The sequence below is a fragment of the Dermacentor andersoni genome, chromosome 3, assembly GCF_023375885.2.
Source record: "Dermacentor andersoni chromosome 3, qqDerAnde1_hic_scaffold, whole genome shotgun sequence".
Classification (NCBI taxonomy): domain Eukaryota; kingdom Metazoa; phylum Arthropoda; class Arachnida; order Ixodida; family Ixodidae; genus Dermacentor; species Dermacentor andersoni.
The window spans coordinates 64,750,019-64,762,970 of record NC_092816.1 but is presented as its reverse complement, the minus strand read 5'-3'; the positions used below and the strand labels follow the sequence as shown (position 1 = coordinate 64,762,970).

At 49.4% G+C, this 12,952-nt stretch overlaps 1 protein-coding gene and 1 pseudogene across 1 annotated transcript in view; both read right to left on the bottom strand.

The window, feature by feature from the left end:
• Nucleotides 1-2,263: 2,263 nt before the first annotated feature.
• Nucleotides 2,264-12,952, bottom strand: part of LOC126543693 (high-affinity choline transporter 1-like) — a 32,646-nt gene continuing 21,957 nt past the window's right edge. Inside the window, exons 7-9 of the mRNA XM_055077913.2 lie at nt 12,446-12,663; nt 10,292-10,574; nt 2,264-2,853 (exon numbers count right to left, since the gene is read on the bottom strand). Of these exons, the coding sequence (XP_054933888.2) occupies nt 2,264-2,853; nt 10,292-10,574; nt 12,446-12,663 (1,091 nt within the window). The remainder of the gene's footprint in view (nt 2,854-10,291; nt 10,575-12,445; nt 12,664-12,952) is intronic.
• On the bottom strand, nt 4,637-4,816 carry LOC126520986 (U2 spliceosomal RNA; annotated as a pseudogene).

Genomic DNA, 12,952 nt, shown 5'->3' with positions numbered 1-12,952 from the left:
CAAATGTGAAAATAAACCGTGCAGATGCAGCCGCTTGGCGCCAGCCCCTTACTGATACGTTCCCCAACCTTGCTCTCCGCCATACTTTTTTCCCTACCCAGTTTCCCGACAAATCTGCTTTCTGTGCGGGACACCCAAATAGCTACCATTCTATAATATAGATATATATACGTGGGAATGCTCCAAACCACCCGGCCTTCCTACAATACCAAACGCCTCCCCATCCCAGTGGGAAGCCGCTCTTTCCACACAGCCTTGGACGACCAACGAAACCTGATTGGCCAGGCCAACCCGATATCAGCAGAAAATGGGGCTCTGGGCTGAGGGCTCTACCCTCTGGGTGGAGCCCTCAGATCCTTTTATGAACTACTATACTGCTGCTGTAACCAGAGTTCACAACGCGACACGCGCGCGTCACCCTGCGTTGTGAGGCACTGCTTCGTCACCACGTGCAACGGACCGACGTCTCGATGGCGCCTACAGGGTTGGTAATATCGATGAACGATTAATCGATTAAAAGTATCGCGCAAAGCGATTAATCGTCATAGATGTTCACCTTTCATTTTTAATCGACTTAATCGATTAGCCATGTTCGATTAATCGTTTTCTAGAGTTTCACGGGAGCCGCACTAGAAGTCGCACTAGAACGGCGGAGAACGAGCAAGTCACCGTGCAGCTGCGGTAGAGCGATCGTCGACTGTCCTGGCGAGTCTCGACTGATGTCGAGCCAAGCGCTTCGTCTCTCTTCCCCCACACGCCACCCGAAGCCGGAAGCTTGAAATCTCCCCGCCATTCATAGCATGCTATGGCAAACCCATTCGTTGATCGTCGTGTGGCTCTCAGCCCACTAAGGACCTGGCACAGCATGCGCACCGGTTCGGAGCATGTATTCGACATGGCGATGGAGTTCATGTCGATTCCAGCGAAAGCATAGCTTGCGAGCGTCTATTCTCGCATGCTGGTTGCGTGGCCATTCAAACAAGGTGTCGGTTTTACCCAAACCTCCCAGCCAGTTAACATTCCCTCGCTCTGCAGAAAAGAGCATGTGGCTTTAAACTCTCAACCAGTAATTTTCTTTTCCCCTGTGCATATTGGAATTCTTCGCATATCTTAGTTGAACTTTGCCTTTAAATATTGCCGTTGTTCTTATTTCTTGCTTAGCCATACAGCACATGGATTCACTAGTGTCATTTATCTTGTTTCTCTAACTGCCATGTTATAATATGTATTGTTTATCTTTTACAAGACGACTAGTGCCAATTATACTTCGTCTTTAACAACTTAAAGGTTATCTTTTACCAAACGTTTATACACTTGTATTTCTAACTTAGTTCCACCTCTCAAACATCAAAATAAGTTTCTATAAAAATAGACATTCAACCTTTCTATAGCGCCCGGAAATAATTTCGAATAATCAATTAATCAATGAAAAACCCTGCATCGAAAGCGATTCATCGATTAAAGGCTAGAATAATGAACGATTAATCGTTGATCGAATAAAAAAATTAATCGACCATCCCTAATGGCGCCATCCACGCCTAAAACGTCCAACTCTGCAGTCGAAGAACTGCACGCATCGATATTAACTTCTTGCAGTATAGTAAAGAATCAGACAAAACGAACACGTTTAGTTGAGCTCGTCAGATTATGCTCGAAACAATGCAGAAGCGAGTACAGATCCTTTTATGTATACGCGGATATTTACAAAGTACGAGATACGCTTCTGTAGTCACGTTTAGTTCCCAACACAGAGCACAGACATCTTGAAGTGAAGCAAAGACACACAGGCGAAGCTACAGCACAGGTATAAAAATGACAAAGGAAGCATGAGTGTGAACAAATAATGACACAAGTTCTTCGAAACATGGCACTTAAGTTACCACACCGGCCAAGCAGCGCGCCGAGCAAGTTGTGTCAAGAGCTCATCTGCACTTCTATATCTATACGGTATTTCACCACGTAGTACCTGTGCTCATGGGAACATCGCGGATGCCTGACCAGTATTTGTCGAATAGTTGCGAAATATATCTTTAGACACGTTAAACGCACACGCTCACATGGAGAAATAGGTGGATGTATCATAAAATAAGAGCCGCAGAAAAAAATTGCGTACGAACAAAAAGCAGAGCGTAAAAAAAATTAAATAGAAAGAAATAGTAAACTAAAGGCCCCCTTGCGGTCAATGGGGCGCTGGTCGACAATCTCGCGTGCTTCCGAAGCACTGCAGTCAGTCCGATCCGTTAGAGACGGACTTCTTGCGCGACTACTTCCCGCCGGCTTTAGCGGCGCCAGACTTGGACTTCTTGCGCGACGTCCTCGTCTCGGTGGTGGCCCCCTCCGTGAGAGTCTTCTCCGCCACGCCAGACGACTGGTACGCCAAACCGGACAGGCCCCCTACCAACGAGGATTTCCTCACGTTTAGGCTGTCCTGAGCTGCGACGGGAGGCCCAGCGGACACCGACGCCCTCCGGTTGTACTTGGAAATCCCCGAGGTGGTGGCCTCTCTTTCGTTCGCCGCATCGGCGGCCCGGTCGGAGGGGGCGATTGACGTCCTGCGAGCCAGGGACGGCGGGGGCAGGGGGACCATTGACGGCCTGCGAGACTGGGACGGCGGGGGCGGCTTGACGAAGCAACTGAACACGTCGTAGCGGTCCGACAGCAAACCTCTGCGAAAGAGTGTGTCGGCCGCGTACGAGCCGAGGAGAAGCGTGGTCAGGCCGAGCGCCATGGACAGCAGGCGGAACGGGAACCGCTGGCCAAATTGCGGGTCGTACAGGGGCAGTCGCACCACCACGGGCACGTTCATGGAGGGCTCGCCGCACAGGCACCGGAACACGCCGCTCACGAAGAAAGCTGCGACGAAGCGACTCGGTCTATGACCTGCATCCTTAGCGTAAAGTTTCCAAGCCACTTATACAAGCCTGCCGGGATATGTCGTTTCGGTCGACTGCTACGGATCTTACTAGACCCCACGCCGACTTCGAAGCCCTAATGGATGGATGGATGGATGTTATGAGCGTCCCCTTTGGAACGGGGACGCCACCAAGCTCTTGCTATTATACTGCTTAATGTCCGACCTAGGTTAAACAATAAAAAAGAAAAAGAACACTATGAACTACCACACCCAAATTTTCTGATCCCCTATTGCGAACTGTGCTTTTGTACGTCTCCGTCTTCTGTCGCTTCCCTACTTTTCTCCCACCAATCCTCCAATCGCCTCTTACTAATGCCTACTGCGGACATGTTTACTTTACCACTGCCCCCGCTGAACCCAAGGGCTTCAAGGAGGCCAGTGGTGCCTAAATCGACCGCTGGGTAGAGGTCTCAACCCTAATGGTTGTGAGACAGCGCCCCTCGCACTACTTAGGAGCGCCATGTACGCAAGTTGCAGGAGCCCTTCCACAAGGCCCAATGAGATATGCTTTTCGGAGAGTTGTTTCGAATGTTTTGACGTTGTACAGGCACTGTTGCGGCACCTTGGGCTAAGCGCAAGCGGAATATGTTTTGAAACTTGACAACAATGTCTTTTTCTTTCCTCGCTCGCTATCAAGTTCGAAGCGTAAAATTAGCCTTAAACTATCTATACAGTAACATATAGAATCCTCTGAAATCATAACTTATGGAGTGAGGTACGAATTTTCTTTTCCTCTGAACGTGTTCCGAAAAGCTACGAGAAAGAACAAAAGAAACCCTCCCAAGAAAAATTCACCGGCGATTACCATACTGCCTAATGCGACATTGGAGCTGAGCTCTATATAAACGTGTTTTCATTTTCCGATATATTGGCTGGCGCGGACAATCTGTCTCGTTCGGCCCATCGTAAACTGAGCGAAGTGTGGTGCAACTGCCTCGCTAATCGGGAAATTGAGAGAGGCAGAGCGTGGGTGACGCGTGTGCGCGATTCATAGCAGCCGCCGCAGACAGGCCTCCCAGACGACGCTTGCTACTGTGACCCATCTCATCATCTCGTGGCCATCGTCGCCACACTACGCTTTTCTCGAGCCTTCGCCGTACCCTCCTCCTCTGCATTTCTCCTCGAGTCTTTCATCCCCCACTGCGCTCCGCGTTAGCTCTTTCTTTTATACTCCGTTATGCTCGTTCGCTCGGTTACGAGGGACAACGCCGACGCTCGCCGCAGGAACGGGTGCCTGAACTGGGCTTTAAAAAGAAAAAGAAATGACATGGTGCTGCTGTCGGCTATCAACAAATCTCTCGTAGCAGTGAGCGCCTACGACAGTGCAATGACTGGTGTACCTAAGATAATGCAAAAAAATAAACCAAGGGCACGTAGGTATCCCTGCGGGGATGAATGAGACAGAATTGCGACGTCTCTCCGATCACGTTTCGGCCTCGTTCGCGTACTTGCGTGGACATGGAAAGGATCCCGGCGCCGCTATCGACTTAGAAGTCGAAGGTTCGTCCATCGGAGCTCACGACAGAACTCGCCGAAATCACGGCGCCGCGAAGAGCTGCGCTATACATGGATCGGTCACACAGTTGCCGTTTCCCGGCACGAGCAGCTTATGCAAACGTTCTTTACCGGGAAACGCTTGCGACGGACCCTATGCGAGAAGGCGAGCTTTTACAGCGGAGCTGTATATAACTAGTTTCAAACGGATCGATGTCCGTAGACCAAAAGCTGTGGACAGGTCCCGAAGACAGTGCAAGACAGGGGCGACCGGCGGCGAAGGTGAAGCAGGCTTCAAGCGCTCCGCCAGCTTGAAAAGATAAGGTTAATATCTTGAACCCAAATAGAATCCGAGTCAGGCATTAAGCTGATAAGAACAGATACTACACTCTGACTCGCATCGGCTACGTTCACACCGCCCTCTCTTCGTCGGCGATCCAAGCGCTCGCGTATCTTCTTTCCTTCCGCTCTCCCGCGGTGGCGGTCCCGTGAGAGTGCTGCCCGCCAGGACCGCGAGGCGGAATGAAATGCGAACCGCCCACGTGGGCCCAACGCTGCAAACTTGGAACGTTTCACCGGAGCAACGGCCAGGTTTCAGAGGGAGTTTGTGGAGAACCAGTTTTGTATGGTCTGTGTTGTGTGTGACCACTTCTGGTTTTCGAGCAATCTCGCAGCCATTATTGCGCTGCGGCACGTCAACCGATGCACGATCGCGTTGGCGACGGTGAAGCAGTGTGTGCCCTCGGAGTGCTGTGAGGTGCGTACCTCTTCTTCGAGCCAGGATTCGTTAGTCAAAGGTGTCGTGCCGCGCTTTGCAACAATACATGGGTACGTGTACTCCCCGTTACATCATCGTCTTCCGAGGCTCAACATCGTGGAGGAGCAAATAGTCGAGCCTCGCCTTCCATTTATGTGCATACACCGTTTGACGCACGGAAATGGACAGCTCGCCATTAAGAGGCCCACATACACAGCTTTCCTGGTCATTCACCTTCACAGAGTGGAATGGCATTGAATTTTTCTGTTTTTTTTTTTTTCTCGCCGCACAGCCGGCGCCGCCACTGCCGTGGTGATGACGACGACTTTTTGGCATCCCCTTTGAAACTGAGCGGGCACAAATCGTCACCCAGCTTGCTTTCAGCTATGCTGTCAGTGTTTTTCCTTCTAGCATTCCTGTATAAATCTCCCCAATCCTCTCTATCTACTTTGTACCGCTGCATATGCATGTAATGCATCCGGTCGTATCAGTCTCATCCCTGCTTTTCTCCCACCAACACTTTAAACGTCTCTTGCTTATCTCGACTGCCGACCAGCTGATACTTCCGTCTACTTTAAATCGAAGCGCTTCTGGAGGTTGTGCGTTACGTACTGGTCGCGCTGGGTGAATTCCTTCGCATTCCATAAGGACGTGCTGAGTGGGCTCCGGATTTTCGCTGCAGCATACACACGCCTCATCTAATTCCGAATATTTGCTCCGGTATGTTTTTGTCATTAGGAAACCAGCTCGAGCCCCAAATAGCAGGGCAGTTCCCTTCGTGATGTCGTACATATTTTCCCTTCTAATTTTTTTCTCATCCTTACAAATCTCCTTGGTCGTTTTTAGTTTCCATTCTTTGCATCCAATTCGCTGTCTCTGTTTCTCTCACTTCCTTTCAGATTACTCCTGGTACGCTTTCAATTACCCTGTACTTGATTGCCAACTTTCTTCTGGTAGACTTTCAATTACCCTGTACTTGATTGCCAACTTTCTTCTGGTACACGTTCAATTACCCTGTACTTGATTGCCAACTTTATTCACCTCCATTCTGTGTCCACGCTTTTTAGCTACAAATACTTGTGCACTTTAGCCGCCCATTTATTTTGATGCATGGATGGTGCTCACCTCCGCTGGATGGATGGATGGATGGATGGATGGATGGATGGATGGATGGATGGATGGATGGATGGATGGATGGATGGATGGATGGATGGATGGATGGATGGATGGATGGATGGATGGATGGATGTTATGAGCGTCCCTTCTGGAACGGGGCGGTGGGTTGCGCCACCAAGCCTTTGCTATTATACTGCTTAATGTCCTACCTAGGTTAAACAATAAAAAAAGAAAAAAAACGCTATGAACTCACACAACCAAATTAAGTAGTTACTCATGGCAGGTTTCTTTTCCATTGCCGCCACCCATGATATTAATTCGGCCTCTCTGACTCTCCGCTTGACGTTCTTTTTTGCTGTGTTGCACACCCTACAGGCCGCATACTTGCAGGTAAGCTTCCTAGTTCTTTTCCTCCACTGTGAATCAATGTTTTTCCTGTACAGACACCTCAACACTCTCCCAGCCCATTTACTTTCTTCCATATTCCTCAGTCGTTCTTCATACTCAATTTTACTGCGAGCTTCCCTCACTTCAAAACAAGTCCAGCCCATATCACCCTGCACAGCTTCATTTGTAGTCTTCCCGTGATGCGCGGAGGTGAGCGCCATGTTGTGGTGCTTTAAGGAACCCAGTGCCCATGCATCGCGCGCCTCCTGTTGATCAGCTGTGACCACGTGACGCTTTGTGCCATCTCCAGGGTCGCAACCATATTTTTCCCTTCATGAGCCATATAATGCATTGGCATGAATAAGCGTGCCAGCCCTAAGAGGTCTTTTAAGTTAAGATGAAATCACATTGATCGGAGTTGGAGATAGACCAATCGACAAAATCGGTCGGTTAACACTCAAACCGGATGTCCTACTCGATACGTTGGCAGCAGGATCACAACATAATCGCAAAAAAGTGTTTCTCACTCATATTCTAGTTACGAATACCACATGGTGGCACTAAGATACCCTAATAGCCGTGGAGATTCGATTGAAGTTTTAGCATAGTGCTACCGGTTACCATATCAACGCCTCTATCACGGAGAGAGAGTGAACTTTAATGAAAATGATTGCTCATTGGAACTGCGGATCTTGCTTGCTAGCACGTGCCGTGCAAGCGCAAGAATATCACGCTTTTGTTATAACGGAAGCGAATTGTTCCGGCTTTTATAACTTTTTTCCGACATTAAAGAAAAAACAAGAAAAAATTCACCGACGATTGCGATACTCCCTAATGGGAAAGTTGAACACGCTGTACACGTGAAAGAACTATGCTGGTCAATATTTCGTATTATGATTTATAGGTACACGGTTTCTATTAGGAAGAGAACGCTGCAAGTAGCGTGGCTGTCGCGGACAATGTCTCGTGCGACCACTTGCAAACGGAGCGAAGTGTGGCGCGACATGCCTCGCTTATCGGGAGATCGATCGTGAAAGGCAACGCGTGGGTGACGCGTGGGCGCGATGCACAGCAGCCGCTGCACACAGACCTCCGCTCATGCAGCGCTTTGTTTCCATATATGATATCGGCGGCCGCGCTCGCCGCGTGCCTTATCGATGGCATCATCGGTGAACAGACGACGGCGCGCTACTCTGGTGCCATGTAGTAGCGTTCATCGCCACAGAGCCCGTCTTGCGCGGCACTACGCTTTTCTTCTCACGCTTTCGCACTACCTTCCTCCTCCGCTTTCCGTCTGATGATTCCGCTTCACCTTCCTCCTCCGTTTTCTTCCTCGCGCTCTCTTCGCTATCGCCGTCTTTCATCCCCGGCTGCGTTCCACGTTCGCTTTTTCATCATTCGCTGTGCTCGTTCACTCGTTTACACCGAGGACGCCGACGCTCAACGCAGGAACGCGCGCCTAATAGCTGTGCTTTAAAACGAACACGAGCGGAACGGCATCACGCATGTCACATGGAGCATCTCACGCTGATATCTAACAAACTACAGGATAGTGAACACCTTCTGTAACGTCACCACAGTGTCGCCTGTAGAAAGCCTCCATAGACTGCGGAAGTTTTTTTTCTTTCTCGTGTTTTGTCTCTTGAATGTCCTACGTCATACGTTTCCAAAAGTCGCGATCCAATAAGAGTTTGACATTGTGCCAAAAATATAAGAATATTGGCAAACAAATGTGTTTGCGATACCTGAGATACTCTGTCCGCTGGGTTTGCCATGAGAAGGCTGGCCAGATAAAAACATTTCAATGACAAGTTATAACGCCAGAGAAACGAAGAAGAAAGGTATCTTTTAACGCAGTAAGAACGTGAAAAGTTCGCAGAACACGCTGTTCACAAGTAGACCTTGTGCAAATGCAAGCACGTACCAGGGCCAGATTTCACAAAGGTTTTTGTTCGTAAGGGCTCTTTAGTCATTCGCCAACCGCCTTCGCTGATGGCATGTCCCGCGTCTAGACCTATCATCGATGTCTTGACGAAGAAGGTAGCCACGTGAGAGCACGACCTAGCGATGTTTCGACATTCTCGACTCACTCGGTCATCTGCTATGTTGCTACATCGGTCTTCACGAGGGGCAGCACAGGACGCGACCGAGCGAGCAAAAGCGAGTGCCGAAAACCCACAATGTCCCACGCCCACGTGATCACATTCTGTGTCCCGACACAGTCATCACCTGGGATACTAAACTAAAACTGGTAGTAGGAAAACTATTAGATTAAGTTATCTACGATGCTCCGAGGCTAGGCAGAATGTTTTGTAGGATTTAAGAGGTGTAGGACCTTCATTTAACGCAAAAAATAAAGATGGAGACGAAAATATGTCAAGCAAGCGCGATACTTCAAAAAACTGCCAAAGAGAAACAATTTTACTGGCCTTAGTAAGTTCGGATTACTCGGCACCTCGGTGGTGACCGGAGTCGTCCGTAGAATACGCTCAGTCAACGGCACACGTATTGCAGCACATGCGCAAATTTCAGCAACTGTATCATTAACAACGGACAGCTGCTGCCAGTGTTGCCTGACCTAGTTCATCAGGTTGCTCGATCGCGATTGCCTCGGGCATCACGTTGGAGAGGACTGCTCTGTGTTTCATGTTTTTCTTCACAGAGAAAGAGGATCTTCGAGGGAAGTGGAGTTAGGGCGTTAATTCACGGACAGAAAGCGATTCGTACATCGGTGCCACATGCAGCAAAGACAGCTTAGCTATATCCGCCGTGAGTTGTCTACGGTGCATAAGTTACTGCAACTTCAGTTTTGCTTGTCACGTATGCGCGGCACCCATGCTTCCAAATCGCTCGGTGCTGTCATGTGTGGCATTTCGGGCATGATCAAGATACCTATGTATCTTTTAGCCAAAAACACGTCGCACGAAAAGTTTTAATCTTTGAACATAATATTTGTTTGTTTCGTTTGTTTGTTTGTTTGTTTGTCTGTCTGTCTGTCTGTCTGTCTGTCTGTCTGTCTGTCTGTCTGTCTGTCTGTCTCGTTCGTTTGTCTCGCTCGCTCGTTCGTTCGTTTGTCTCGCTCGTTCGCTCGTTCGTTCACTCGTTCGTTCGTTCGTTCGTTCGTTCGTTCGTTCGTTCGTTCGTTCGTTCGTTCGTTCGTTCGCTCGCTCGCTCGCTCGCTCGCTCGCTCGTTCGCTCGTTCGTTCGTTCGCTCGTTCGTTCGCTCGTTCGTTCGCTCGTTCGTTCGCTCGTTCGTTCGCTCGCTCGTTCGCTCGTTCGCTCGTTCGCTCGTTCGCTCGTTCGTTCGCTCGTTCGTTCGCAGTTAGAGCATTTCCCGTGGACTCTGCTACACATAAAATCAGTATGGCACGAGAGATATATTATCACGAGACCTACATTGAGAAGTGTGTAAGGGGAAGGGAAGTAGAGCTAAGCATGGCTCAATAGAAGATTTACATCCGAAACGCTTTAGTGAGTTAGGAGTGTGTCCCTAAAGGCCGTAGCCGGACCCAGTCCTCGAAAGACATCACCGTCTTGGGCCAGTGCTCGTCCCGGAATATCCAGTGCCCAAATAAATCGTAATTGCGCGCATTTTGTTGTAGACGGCATTTTGTTGTAGGTGCCGGTAATGTCAAGAAGCTCGTAAACTTTATTTTTATCCCAAAAATATCGGTTATTTCTATACCGAAGCGGCCATAACAGCTCACCCAGAACTGAGCCGTAGGCGTTGGTCTCCTTGAAGTAAAACACGCAGAGTAACTGCGGGAAGAGTAGAACGTAGACGATGTCCGAGCACAGGGTCCACAGAGCGAACACGGAGTTCACCGAGAGCGCCATGTACACGGACAGCGAACCCAGAGCGCAGATCATGGTGCGCAGCGCGATCATCACCTCCATCTCCGTTGCCTGCACGTGAGCATCCGCGGCAGTTCTAAATATTTCGTTCAGTGTTCCTGCTGCAAGATCTTTACCACCAGTAACCTTGACCGGCACCTCAACAATACTTTCGACCCCATAAAGTACACTTCTGCAAACAAGCTCTTGGGAGGTATACATCAAGATCAAGAGCTACGTCAGTTCATATAACGGAAACCGATAAATCCCCGCAAGGACATTTAAGTGCTACCTATGGGTGATACTGCAACATTTACAGAAATCACTGGAGCTTGCGAAACATTTCTGCACTTTGATAAGGCTTCACCGCCGGTTGCCGCGGGTCCCAACCTTCCTGCCTATATACAATGCAAATTTGTTAATTGCGCAGAACAGAATTTCGCCAGCCAATATTTAATCCTATTTTCCTATAATGTATTATACATTTGGTCTACCCACTGTGTCTAAATGTTCAACTTGATAAATCTGCTCTTCGGTATTTTTTTTTTACCATTCTCTGTAAACAGGCCTGCGAGGATAGCCTCCTAGTGATGCTCGTAGTGGGACGTCAATGAAGGGCATGGATCATCGGGTCGACAATTTGTATAATTACAATTGCCATCGCGTACCTCACAAATAGGTAGTTATGAAATACCAGTAACTTTGGACAGCGTCACACACCTTGCAGAACTTGAAAATGCTGAATAGATCTACAATCTCTGCTACGCTGAATAGACCTGCAATCTCTGCTACGATTAAATTTCGATGCGGCCAAACTGCTTATATATCAGTAGTATTTACTGTCAAAGCAATCTTGGCAAAGCTGAAGACACGGTAAGGGTCCAATTTTCTTAAATAGCAACTGAGCAGACGAAGCGTCCAAATGGTGGTTAGCGGATATGACGCAAGTCCCAGCACGCGCGACATCCGAGATGTGTTCAATACGCCGTGGGTGTCGCCTTGTCTCGGAGGTCATGCCGAGGATCCGCACTGGTTGTGAGCAGTTCTGTGTCCTGCGTGAATACTGGCGCGTGGTAATGTCGGCGTCGTCTCCTATCTTTTTATGCCAATATCATTCCTCTGGAACTTTACCCACGTTGGGGCTATAAATCTAACCTCTTTCACCCCGTGACTCAAGTTGTCTACATAGTTTGGCGCACTGCACACGTGCTAGCCGTAGCTGTCTTGCCCGAGCAGAAAACATCGGCCACAGGGTACACGAGCCCAAACAGACAACTTCGGCACTGCGTGTGTGATATTAGTGTGTGCCCATACTTGGCCAACCCCGGAAAATGACGTGCCAGTGTGATACCAGGGGCCTGCCGACTTGCATATAAAATCAACAGCACCCCGTCCACAACAGACACGTCCACGGCGAGTGCGGCCGCTTAATGGAGAGCCGTTGCAAGCAAAGTTGCAGCCAAGATACCGACGACACTACGGAGTGTCTATTGAGGTGCAGTGACTGCAACGATAGATCTGTTGCGTCATGGCATCATTTCGCACTGTGGTTGGCGGCGAGATCGCCACTTAGCGTGTCCGCGGTGGCAATGCGGTGTGTCGCTATATTCCTTTAATGTTAATCGCATTACCGCCGACATTCATCCCGAGACGAATTCTGGATAAGTATCAAAAAACGTCTGGCATTGGGAGCTTGTCATGACGGATCCACTCGTATCTCAGGTGTAGCAGTTCGCGCGGAGGCTGCTCTATTATCTGAAACTAGGTGGTTTTCACCTGGCCCAAAATTTCATTGCAGTTGGCATTTAGGTATTGCAGATTGGCTGATTGGGGAGTATTGGCGGGCTGCGTCTTATTTCCGATGTTGTTGGTTCGCGAAGTGCTCGCTGCTTCCCCTGAGCCCCGGTGAACGTTCCCTGCCTATGCCTACGGTGCGGACTGACCGCGGGCCGGAGAAGCATCTGGTAGACGTTCCTGGTGATCATTGTTGAGGCGCTCAGCATGGAGGAGTCGGCGGATGACATGACGGCGGCTGCGATACTGACGAGGCCGAAAATGGCGGTCATGCCCGAGGTCAGGTACAGGATTGCGAACGGCAGCACCCGCGGGCTGTCCTTATCGTTCAGCTGATACGATCCCGGATAGCCCGCCACCGTAAAGTCTGCAATGCACATGACACGACATGATGGTAGAGGACATGCTTTCAGGAGGCGCGCCTTTCGTTCGCTACACGGCGCCGTGCGTTGCCATGGCGACGCAACATGCAGCCGGTAGCCATGGCAACGTGGCCGCGGCGACCGACGCTTCCTTCGAAACATCTGAATGCTTCTCGGCGCGGCCTGACGTCGCATACGTATACGTTAGGTCAAGAACGGTAGCTTGAAAAAATCAACTAGATGCTGCTGCAATTGATTGATTGATTGATTGATTCGATTGAATCGACTGAATCG